Consider the following 12,416-nt stretch of genomic DNA (forward strand, 5'->3'; position numbering starts at 1 on the left):
GCCTTTTAAATGCTGTAATTGTACCAGCCTCGACCTCTTCCTCTGACTGCTCATTTCATATACGCATCACCCTCTGCATGAAAGAGTTGCCCCTTAGGTGCTTTTTAAAGTTTTTCCCTCTCACCCTACATCTCTGCCCTCTGGTTTTAGACTCCCTCACTCCAAGGAGGAGACCTTTCTATTTACCCTACCCATGTCCCTCCTGATTTTATAAACCTCCATAAAGTCACCCCTCCAACACTCCAGTGAAAACAGCCCTAGCCTATTCAACCTCTCCCTATAGCTCAAACTCTCTATCCCTGGCCACGTCCTTGTAAATCTTTTCTGAACCTTTCCAAATTTCATAACATCCTTACGATAGGAGGGAAGCCAGAACTGCAGACAATTTCCCAAAGTGGCCTAACCAATATCCTATACAGGCACAATATGACCTCCCACTCCTATATGCATTGCTATGACCAATAAAGGAAACCATACCATATGCTCTTTTCATTATCCTATCTACTTGCAACTCCACTTTCAAGGAATTACCTTGGGCTTGTAGTGGATATTAGAGGCTAGCCGATCCCCAGAAATGGAAACAGAGATGTCAAGGAAGGGAAGGGAGGAGTCAGAGATGGGCAATTGAACAGGAGGGCAGGGTGGAAGTCAGAAACAAAAATTGATAAAATTTTCCAATTCTGGAAGGGAGAGGGAAACAGCACCGAAGATACCGTCGACATATTGGAGAAAGAGTTGTGGATTGGGGGGGCGGTGGGAGGAGGAGCCAAAATGGGAATAGAACAAGGAACATTCCACACACCCCACAAAGAGACAGGCATAACTGGGACTCATGTGGGTACCCATTGCCACCCCTCTGACCTGAAGAAAATGAGGGGAATTGAAAAAGAAATTGTTCAGGGTGAGGATGAGCTTGGCCAAGCAGAGGAGGTTGGTGCCGAATTGGGTCAGTTCAGGCCTTTGTCCCAGGAAGATGTGGAGAGCCGTGAGACCATCCTGGTAGGGGATGAACATACAAAGGGAAAAAGGAGTCAGCTGGAGTGCACAATCTGGTCTGCTATTATACATAACGTATTGCTAGCCACAAAGTCCCCGTCAATAGCAATTCATCCTCCCGGCCTTCAGTCCGTCCAACTGCTTGTCCATTTCTCCCCCACGGGCTCCACCCACACCAATTATCCACCCTCTTTGTCCCCAACCTCATCTTCTGCACAGGAACCAATACTCTCCCTACCACCATCAGTTCCAAAGAAGAGCCACCTCACATGAAACCTCAGCTCTGATTTTTCTCCACAGATGATGCCAGATCCCCAGAGCGTTTCCAGCAATTTATGTTTTGCTTGTATTTTAAAAGGCTTCATGACTTCAGACAGCCCAATCTGTCCAAGTCCCATTTGCATTTGGCCCATAGCCCTTTAAACTATATATCCATCCAGATGCCTTTTAAATGTTGTAATTGTATCCACCACCTCCACTTCCTCTGGCAGCCCATTCCAGCCACTGCATGAAAAAATGCCCCTTATATCCCTTTTAAATCTTTCCCCTCTCAGCTTCAACCTATACCATATAGTTTCAGACTTCACCCACCACCTTAGAAAACGAAACCTGGGCTATTCACCCAATCCATGCCTCTCATGATTTTATGAAAAACAATAAGGTCACCACTCACTCTCCAAACACTTGAAGGGAAATAGTCCCAATCTATTCAGCCTCTCCTTACAACTCAACCCTAAGTCCCAGTAATATCCTTGCAAAACATTTCTGCATCCCCTCAAGTTTAATAACTTATTTCTTACAAAATTGAACGCAGTATCCCAAAAGTGGCCTGACCAATGTCCTGCACAGCCTTAACATGGCCTCCCAACTCCTACACTCAATTGTTTCCTCACCATTATTTGACCTTACACTTTCTTGCTGCGACCAGCCCTATCTTCTAGATACTCACTTTCTTTCTGCCAATTTATTTCTCCACATTGAACTCCCGCTCCCACTTAACACCTCAGCCTCATGCTCACAGCTTCCCGCCTAAATCAGCCCAACGCCCCGCCCTCTCCATCACACCCGCGCGCACAACGGCCGCACACTATAGACCCCGCCCTCTCCATCACTCCCGCGCGCCCAACGGCCACACCCCATAGACCCCGCCCTCTCCATCACTCCCTCATAGACCCCGCCCACTCCATGACTCTCTCACACCCGCGCGCCCAACGGCCACACCCCATAGACCCCGCCCTCTCCATGACTCTCTCACACCCGCGCACCCAACGGCCGTACCCCATAGACCCCGCCCTCTCCGAGGCTCGCCATTCTCACACCCGCGCACCCAACGGCCACACCCCATAGACCCCGCCCTCTCCGAGGCTCGCCATTCTCACACCCGCGCACCCAACGGCCGTACCCAATAGACCCCGCCCACTCTATCACTCTCTCACACCCGCGCGCCTAACAGCCGTAGCCCATAGACCCCGCCCTCTCCATCACTCTCTCACCCGCGCGGCCAACGGCCACACCTCCGAGGACCCGCGCGCCCTCATTCTCAAGCCCGCGCCCGTAACCTGGCTCCGCCCCTTCACGCCTGCGTGAGGTGCGTGATGACGTCACACGGGGTTTGGTGTCGGGCCCGGGGTCGAGGCGATGCCCGGAGATGGCGGATGGTGGAGAATTGCGGGTTCGTAACAGAAAGGACCCTCCGCGGTGCTGACACAGGGTAGAGCCTGCTGTCGGTGCTGACCGAGCGGGGTGAAGCCGGCCCGAGCCCGGAGGCGCGTGTCGCGGGAGCGACTGTTATGGGCGCGTTTGGAGGGTGCTCCGTCACAGAGCAGGCCCCCAACTCCCCACACCCCCCCATCCCCGACACACCGCGACCCCACCCCCTGACCCCCCCCCATCCAGACCCGACACACCGCGACCCCACCCCCTGACCCCCCCCCATCCAGACTCCCTGATCCCCCACCTCGACGCCCCATCCAGACCTGACACCGTGACGCCCACCCCCTGACCCCCCCCATCCAGACCCCCTGACCTCCCACCCCCAACCCTGACACCCCCCTATCCTCCATCCCCTGGCCCACCCAGAAACCACAAACCCCCCAGGCCTCCCCCACCCGACCCGACCCTCCTCCCTCCCCCACCCGACCCGACCCTCCCCCCCCACCCGACCCGACCCGACCCTCCCCCCCCCACCCGACCCGACCCGACCCCCCCCCCCCCACCCGACCCGACCCGACCCTCCCCCCCCCCCCCCGACCCGACCCGACCCGACCCTCCCCCCCCCACCCGACCCGACCCGACCCCCCCCCCCCCCCACCCGACCCGACACTCCCCCACCCCACCCCACCCGACACTCTCCCCTCCCCTCCCCCCCCACCCCACCCCACCCGATCCTCCCCCACGAGCAACCCCAAATCCCCAACCCGGATCCCCCGACGCCCCAGGCCCTGAACCCCACCTGACCCATCCAGACCCCACACCCCAGGCCCCCAACTTGGACCTGCCCCCGCTGACCCCCCCCGCTGTCCCACTCTTCCCCCCCCCCCCCGGCTTTCCCACTCCCCACCTCCCCCCCCCCCCCCCCGCTGTCCCACCTCTCCTTCCCCCCCCGCTGTCCCACCTCCACCCCCCGCCCTGCTGTCCCACCTCCACCCCCCGCCCTGCTCTCCTGCTCCCCCTGCTTATCCACTCACTTCCCCCCGCTGACACCCCCCCCCCGCTGACACCCCCCCCCCGCTGACACCCCCCCCCGCTGACACCCCCCCCCCCCGCTGACACCCCCCCCCCGCTGACACCCCCCCCCCGCCCCTCCAACCCCCCCCATTGGCACCCTCCACCCCCTCACTGACACCCTCCCTCTGCACCCAAACCCTCCCTCCACCCCCCCCACTCTCACCCACCCTTGCTGACACCCCCCCCGCTGACACCCTCCCCCCCTGCTGACAGCCTCCCCCCGATACCCCTTCACCCCCCCCACTGACACCCACCCCCCCGACGACACCCACCCCCCGACACCCTCCCCCCACCACCGCTGACACCCCCCCCCTGCTGACACCCTCCCCACACCCCCCTCTCCCCCGACACCCTCTCCCCCGACACCCTCTCTGCTGACACCCTTCCCCCCCCGCTGACACCCCACACTCTCCTCCCCCCAACACCCCTCCCAGCTGACACCCACCCCTCCCCGTGGACACCCTCTCCCCTGACACCCTCCCCCCCCCCCCGCTGACACCCTCCTCCCCCCCCCCACTGACACCCTCCTCTCCCCCCTGCTGACACCCTCCTCCCCCCCGCTGACACCCTCCTCCCCCCCCCGCTGACACCCCCTGACACCCCTTTTCGCTGACACCCTCCCCTCCCCCCGCCGACACTTTCCTCCCCCGACGCTCCCGCTCCCCCCTCTCCCCCCCACCTCCTCTCCCCCTTCCCCCCCCCACCTCCTCTCCCCCTTCCCCCCCCCACCTCCTCTCCCCCTTCCCCCCCCCCCACCTCCTCTCCCCCTTCCCCCCCCCACCTCCTCTCCCCCTTCCCCCCTGACAATCTCGCACCCAATCCCCAGCTGCCCCACCTCCCACTGAGAACATCCCTCCCTCTGCTGACACCCACCCTCTCCACTGATGCATCTCAGCCTGTGCTCAAGTGCACAGATACCCACTGTCACTCTAATTGCCCCACTGACTGCCTTCTACTCACTCCCCATGCCCAACGTGTCCCAACACCATCTCCCCCCTCCCCAATAGGCACCCCTGGCCCCTCACTGATGTACCAACCTCTTCCCTCATCCCATACCTCCTGCTCGCCATCGTCTCTGGCTTTTATTCCCACTTCCCAACAGTCACTCTTACCTATACCACAGAAACACCCATACTGGCCCCACCCCTCCTCCATTTCCCTGGCATCTTGTCAGTCACCCTGATAAATTCCACTCTCCCCTGACGCCTCACCCTGACACAAAACCATTTCCGGTTCTGCAGCCCCCACCTTTTCCCCATTCATCTCTGGTCTACCTTGTCCCCACTCAAACAGATTCTCTGCTTTGCAGCACATGGTGATGAGCTTTAGAGTGTCGGAACTCCAAGTGCTGCTGGGATTCTCTGGCCGGAATAAGACAGGCCGTAAACACGAGCTGCTGACCAAAGTGCTGTACATGCTGAAGTCTGGCTGCAGTCCAGCTGTGCACATGAAAATCAAAGAGCTCTACAGGCGCCGCTTCCCACGCAAGAGCCACGCCACCATGGAGTTGCCTTTGCTGTCTGTCCAGAATGCTGCAGCTCACCCCTCAGCCAGTGCGTCGCTGGCCCTCAGCAGCAACCCACAGCTTCACTACAGTACCTCTGCTGCCTCGGCCTTGGTGTCCCCATTGCTGTCTCCTCTCAGCATGCTCACTCCCAAGCGAGAATTAGATTTACAACATCTGTCGCCTCCAGTGCATCCAGACGTCAAAATGAGGAGACTGCCATTTTATGACATCTATGATGAGCTGACCAAACCGACTACATTAGGTAAAGCCATGGTGACAAATGGTCTGGGACGTGGAATGAAGGGTATGGGGTGGAGTGGAGGGGAGGGGAGGGGAGGTCAGTGGATTTGGAAGACCCAATATTGTTGACCAGTGATCATCCTGTACCCGGCAAGGCCAGAATTTGATGGATTAGATTACTTACAGTATGGAAACAGGCCCTTAGGCCCAACAAGTCCACACCGACTCGCCGAAGTGCAACCCACCCACACCCACTCCCCTACACCTAACACTACGGGCAATTTAGCATGGCCCGCACATCTTTGGATTGTGGGAGGAAACCGGAGCACCCGGAGGAAACCCACGCAGACACGGGGAGAATGTGCAAACTCCACACAGTCAGTCGCCTGGGGCGGGAATTGAACCCAGGTCCCTGGCGTTGTAAGGCAGCAGTGCTAACCACTGTGCTGCCCTAAATGTGTTGATCTTTGGCCTAAAGGCAAGGTAAAAATAAAGTTGCCATAGTCTTACTGGACTATAGGGATGCTCACTCATTCACAAGAAGCAACTGGTGGTGATTTAACCTGAGGGTCTCCACACCTCAGGTAACAGGAGAGACTGTGAAGGCGAATCCTTCATGGTGACCTTGGTCATTGCAGGAATTGAACCCATACTGTTGGTGTCTCTTTGCGTCATAAGCTGGCTGTCCAGCCAACTGAGACAAATGTTGTAGAACTGCAATATCAGATGATCTGTATTTTACAAAGACCAGAACGAAAATGGGACCGAACTCCCCATGTTGCAGCATGTGCAGAATTGCTTACACCCATACGTGGTGCTGTGTTAGCAGTATGGACAGGTTTGACCTCCCTCCAAGTCAGTCGGTAAGATCGAGCAGCAGGGGAGGAGGAAGCTGTGAGGGGCAGGAAGGGGAGAGCATGGGGGCGGCACAGTGGTTAGCACTGCTGCCTCACAGCGCCAGAGACCCGGGTTCAATTCCCGACTCGGGCGACCCACTGTGTGGAGTTTGCACATTCTCCCCGTGTCTGCGTGGGTTTCCTCCGGGTGCTCCGGTTTCCTCCCACAGTCCAAAGATGTGCAGGGCAGGTGAATTGGCCATGCTAAATTGCCCGTAGTGTTAGGTAAGGGGTAAATGTAGGGGAATGGGTGGGTGGCAGGTTGGTGTGGACTTGTTGGACCGAAGGGCCTGCTTCCACACAGTAAGTAATCTAATCAATGAGGGTCAGGGTGATGGGGGAAGGGAGGGGAGATTTCTTCAAAACTAGACTGGGAACATTAATTCTGGCTTTTCTCTGTAGATGCTACCAGACCTGCTGCATTTCTCCAGTTGCTGTTTACGTTTCAAGACTTCCAGCGTCCCTGGTTCTTTGTTATCTTTTAGTTTCACAGGCCGGTATTATTTGTTGATGATTGAGGTGGTATCTCCATTGTTTCCTTTCTGCTTTCTTTTTGTACAGTATCAAGTAATGGGCAGCGGTTTGAGGAAGCTGTTGTTACGTTTGCATTGACCCCACAGCAAGTTCAACAGATCTGCTCATCCAGGTGAGAGTGTGAAAACCTTTCACCCAAACAGTACAGTAAGTTATCAGAGAGACACTTTTCGGCATCATGAATGGACAGTGTGATGGAAGGGGACTGAGGGCTGGGAGGGGATAGTGGCGAGAGGCTGGTGTGAGGAAGAGTGGTTTGGAGTAAGAGGGTAAGATGGGGTGAGGGAAAGAGTTGATGTTGGAGAGATCAGGCAAGGACTGTTGGTCTCCCGGCCTAAGAATCTGGAAGGCCAGGTTCAAGTCCCACGATCTGTAAGAAGGGCTTATGCCCAAAACGTCCATTCTCCTGTTCCTTGGATGCTGCCTGACCTGCTGTGCTTTTCCAGCAACACATTTTCAGCTCTGATCTCCAGCATCTGCAGTCCTCACTTTCTCCTCCACTATCTGTAAACCAGGCTGATTAGAAAATATGTCCACTTGTGGAGGGCATTGATTGGATAGCTGCTGAAGCACATTTGAAATGAAATTTTATGTTTTGATTGAACATTTGATTAGTTATTAGCTCTGTAAGGATTTGTTACCTTTTTAGTTAGTTTTTTTTCATTTTATTGGTTTTAAGAGTATAAAGAAATACAAAATAGTGGTAGACGACATATACTTATAATTGCTCGCTCTCTGTGAATAAGCCTATTCCAGGTAAAGGCTGGTACTGTTTCTTTCCTTCATCAATGGGCTATCAGGAATTTAACAGAAAGGACTAAATTGTTGCCTGCTATTCCATAACTATTTTATGATTTCACGCAGTGGATAAACCAAGCAGCAGTGTAAATCGATGCTGTATTTCCTTGCTAATCCATATGGAGCAATGTAGATTATATCTTGCGAGGCAGTCTTACTCAAACAACCGGTTTCCTTCCTTTCAGAGACTTGTTACTTGGAGCAAAAGGCGATCACACAGTCCAGGTGCAACTGAGGTAAGATCTTCAAGGGGTTTTTTATTAACTTGCTGAAACGTCTGAAAATGAATCTGCCAGCTCAGCAAGCAAACCTACATCCAGAACGTCAACCTGAGCTATAAATCTTCTCAAAACCTGGATAAATGGGTTGTTTTCAGGCTGGCAGGCTGAGACTAGTGAGGTATCAAAGGATCGGAGCTAGGACTCTGGCTCTTTACAAACCCTATCAATAGTATAGTGTGGGGATTAAATAGAGGCATAGAGACGTACAGCATGGAAACAGACTGTTTGGTCCAACTCATCCATGTCATCCAGGTTTGGGAGGAGTGCTGGAGATGCAGAATAATTCTTACCTGGTTAGAAATTCTGAAGTTCTGGCATAAAGAGCCATGGCTGTCCTTGTTCAAGCTGAAAGCTAGCATGCAGGTGTAGATTACAGAAGGCAAATGGTTTCCTGGCGTTTACTGCCAGAGGATTTGAGTCCAGGAGTTAAAAGCATCTTGCTAGAGTTGTACAGAGCCTCAGTGAGACCGCACCTAGAGTACTGTATGCAGTTCCTCTCGCCTAAAAGCAAAAGCTTACCATGGAGGGAGTTAGCAGAGGTTCGTCAGAATGATTGTTGGGATGTAAGAGTTATCTTACAAAGACATTGAGGAATGTGTTCTCTAGAGTTTAGAAGAAAGAAGGGGGATCTTATTGAAGGAGAAAATTCTTGGTTGATGGGAGGAAGCTGAGAAGAGTCTACAACCAGATGACTCGGTGCCAGGATAAATGGAACACCATTTTGGATGGGGATGAGGGAATTTCTTTACTCTGGGGGTAGTGAATCTTTGGCATTCTTTGCCTCAGAGGCTTAGACTGAACAACAGATTGCTACATATGAAGATTTGGAAGGATGGTGTGGGGAAACAATGTTGAGGTAGAAGATAGAATAGTTTTGTTGAATGTAAAGCTGTCTTGAGTGGCTGAATGGCCTACTACGGCTCCTATTTCATGTGTTCTTACCCAGATATTGATTTACTTGCCTTGGTCCATATCGTTCAATATTCTTGCACAACAGTAGTCTAACTTGTTGGCAGTGATCTGATCAGTCTCGTGTTGGCCCTGGAATTGAGGTTTTGTACTGAGGTTCTGGTGCAGCATTGCTGCATTTATTCTTATATAACTCTGTACCTTTGTCCACAGATTTTGTTTGTGTGAGACTAGCTGTCCTCAGGAGGATTACTTCCCTCCTAATTTATTTGTGAAAGTCAATGGGAAGCTCTGCCCTTTACCGGTAAGTATTCCAGGAGTTATCTGCTGTCTCCTCCTCGGCTTAATGCTGAGTCTCTATCTGTAGGTCTCCTGCGAAGAAGGTGAAAGGGAAGGAAAGGGACGAGTAGGAGAGGGAGTGGTAAGCCTCAAGAGGAGGAGTGGGAATGAGTATGGAGGCCGCATGAGTAGGAGAGAATGTGGGAGAGAGTTTGACTTGGATGCAGTGGGATTGGCTACAAAGGAGAGGAAACTGTTTAAAACATACCAGTGAAGGAACAATCCGCTAACTGGAAGCCAAGAAAACCTTGAAATCATTACAGCTGTGAACTATTTTGTAAATGAATCTGGGATCTCTCAGGCTGTGCATGTTCAGGAACTATATGGAGAAAAATTGCAGTGGACAAAGTGAGGATTGCAGATGCTGGAGACTAGAGTCGAAAGTGTGGTGCTGGAGAGCACAGTAGGTCAGGCAGCATCATAGGTGCATGAGAATTGACATTTCGGGCATAAGCCCTTCATCAGGGATGAGGCTTGGGCCAGGGGGGCTGAGAGATAAATGGGAGGGGGTGTGACTGGGGAGAAGGTAGCTGGGAATGTGATAGGTTGATGAAGGTGGGGGTAAAGGTGATAGGTCAGAGAAAAGGGTGAAGTGGATATGTGGGAAGGAAGATGGACAGGTCAAGAGGATGGTGCCTAGTTGTAAGCTTGGGACTGTGATAAGGTTGGGGGAGGGGAAATGAGGAAACTGGTGAAATCCATATTGATCCCATTTGGTTGCAGGATGCCAGTTTTAATGAACACTGTCAATTGTTAAATTTAAATTGGAGATTGAGATCTGTGGTGCATTAAATAGAGAAATTACAACCTGTTAAAATATTCCGTTGAGAATAAACTGCAAGTGCATTAACTCTCATCTCAATGTCCTGGAATGTGTGTTTAGGGTCATGGAGTTTGTGGATAGACTGTCAACTATTTCAAAAAGAAGCTCCATTGTTTGTGTACATTGTCCTGAGTAATTTAAATACTGTGGTGCCAGGGAAATTAATGCTTCCTTTGTGTGTTGTGGCTTTATGTTTAATAGATGGTTAATGATGAAGGATGCTGATGAATTCTGCGTCCGAGAGTCAAAATAGCACACATTTCAATTTGTGTACAGAAGGTCACTGCATCCTGCACCACTTAATAAATGAGCCACTTAAAAATAAAAGGAAAACTCTGAGGGTTGAGAGAGGAGTTATTTTGTGGTCTGGTTGCCCTGTAAGTGAATAGCTGTCTGTGCCGTGTCCCCTTAGGATTCTCCCAGCTCCTTGCCATGAACCCAACATGATCTACTTTCCCCGTTTCCTTTACAAATTTAATTTTTTGGAATGAATTAACAGGTGGCAGTGATGCCCTTGAAATAAACGCATCATTTACCATCTCTTTTCAATTTGAGGACCTGCTTCCTGATGGCCTCTGTCAGAGTTAACAGAAATTCTGCTTCGCTTAAACGAGACAAAAGTATTTCACTTTGTTCTACTTCATACGAAACTTGTTTTTGTTTTGATAACCTGATTCAGTACCAATCCCTGTATCTCTGAATGGTAATACTGAGGAAACGAATAATGTAGCTGACAAATCTTGTGTTTGTTCTCAGAGTCCTGTCTTTTTTTTTTAAAAACCTGTGGAGGTAAAATCGGTGGTGAAGTTCAGTGGGCTAAGAGAACAGTCTAGAATGTGGGATCTTCCTGTTCCCTGAATGAATGTGCTGAGCGGTAGTGCTTGGGGTGCAGAGGTGAAGATTTTGAAGGATTGATTCCTGCAGAATGCAGGATATATTTCAGTCTCAAGGAGGTTTCTGGTAAGGCTGATCTCTGAAGAGGGGAGAAATATTTTGGACTTTGTGATGCCATTCCTGAGGATCCAAGGTGTCGGTTGCTTCTCTCTCTTTCTAGGGTTATCTTCCTCCCACTAAAAACGGAGTGGAACCAAAACGACCCAGTCGCCCCATCAATGTTACTTCACTCATCAAGCTCACAGCCACCATCCCTAATATGATCACCATTAACTGGTCCTCCGAGTACGGCAGGGTGAGTCCTCCAGGCTGCTGTGTAACCTCCCACTGTATTTTCTCTTTGGAGCTCTTTGAAGGCTCTGTGGCTCCTTGTTGCTGACAGTTTCTCTATTTTTCTTTCATCGAGCAGAATTATTCAGTTTCTGTGTATCTAGTCAAACAGCTCACGTCAGCAACGCTACTGCAAAGACTGCGAGCAAAGGGGATCCGGAATCCCGACCACTCAAGAGCTCTGAGTAAGCATGACAGTGGTGGGAGGGGATAGCGAGCTTCCACTGCACTAGCTATACTGCCATCATCCCCAGAGCTCCTCAGAATTATCCACATCTTGGGATAACATGGATTCTGAGAGATATATTCCCCCAAGTTACCATCATCAGGAATGCCACTGATCCCCAATAACTCTAGGATAACAAGGTAAACTCCAGGATGAGCCACAAACTGGGCACATCCATGCTATTCCTGAGCTTTGTCTGGTGACAGCCTCTGTGCAATATGTTTGTATGGACAGACCCTTGCATATAACAGAGGGGGACTGGAGGGTAACAGCCTGTCATCCACCATGAAGACTCATTTGCTGTAGATACAGGATTATTGAATAATTTGACTGGGGAGGAGGGGTGGTTGGAAGAAGAGGTTATTAAGACTGAATACTTCTTTCTTCATCTTTGTTTCAGTCAAAGAAAAGCTGACAGCAGATCCTGACAGTGAGATTGCCACCACAAGTTTACGTGTTTCGCTCATCTGTCCAGTGCGTACTTTTATCTTAGCTCTTTTGTTCGAGAACAAATGGAGGACCATTTCCTCTGCACATTGGGCTTTTCTTTTAAAAGAATGTAATGATTTTGTAAACTTTCATAATCTTCTGGGTTGTTTTCAAATATGGAGAATACAGTGAAATGTATTTGTTTCCTACCTCCATCAGGTAGTGAGGAGAAACAAAGGGGGTTGGGATGCCCACACTGAGAGGCAGATTTTTTTTTAATAGATATTTTTATTGGAAATTTAACATTTTTGCAAATTTACAAAAATAAACAAAACTCTCAAATACAAACATTGATGAACAATTAAATCAAATATACAATAGTCAAAATTTAACAAAGAGAAGAAAAAGAGAAAAAAAAGGAGAAAAGAAAAAAAACGAGAACCAAAAAAAACCAAAACTCAACTTTCTACTAATCTAACCTATAACT

General features: G+C 51.1%; 1 protein-coding gene across 2 annotated transcripts in view; it reads left to right on the plus strand.

Annotated features, from left to right (window-relative positions):
- The first annotated feature begins 2,585 nt into the window (after positions 1 to 2,585).
- LOC132805480 (E3 SUMO-protein ligase PIAS3-like) overlaps positions 2,586 to 12,416 on the plus strand; it is a 31,454-nt gene continuing 21,623 nt past the window's right edge. The window contains exons 1-8 of one of the 2 annotated variants that reach the window (XM_060820581.1): positions 2,586 to 2,668; positions 5,033 to 5,492; positions 6,928 to 7,012; positions 7,884 to 7,934; positions 9,102 to 9,192; positions 11,105 to 11,239; positions 11,354 to 11,459; positions 11,901 to 11,974. In XM_060820581.1, the coding sequence (XP_060676564.1) occupies positions 2,645 to 2,668; positions 5,033 to 5,492; positions 6,928 to 7,012; positions 7,884 to 7,934; positions 9,102 to 9,192; positions 11,105 to 11,239; positions 11,354 to 11,459; positions 11,901 to 11,974 (1,026 nt within the window). In that variant the 5' untranslated portion in view covers positions 2,586 to 2,644. Of the gene's footprint in view, positions 2,669 to 5,016; positions 5,493 to 6,927; positions 7,013 to 7,883; positions 7,935 to 9,101; positions 9,193 to 11,104; positions 11,240 to 11,353; positions 11,460 to 11,900; positions 11,975 to 12,416 lie in introns of both variants that reach the window. The other variant, XM_060820580.1, reaches the window with a different exon arrangement.

This window comes from Hemiscyllium ocellatum, chromosome 50, assembly GCF_020745735.1.
Source record: "Hemiscyllium ocellatum isolate sHemOce1 chromosome 50, sHemOce1.pat.X.cur, whole genome shotgun sequence".
NCBI lineage: Eukaryota > Metazoa > Chordata > Chondrichthyes > Orectolobiformes > Hemiscylliidae > Hemiscyllium > Hemiscyllium ocellatum.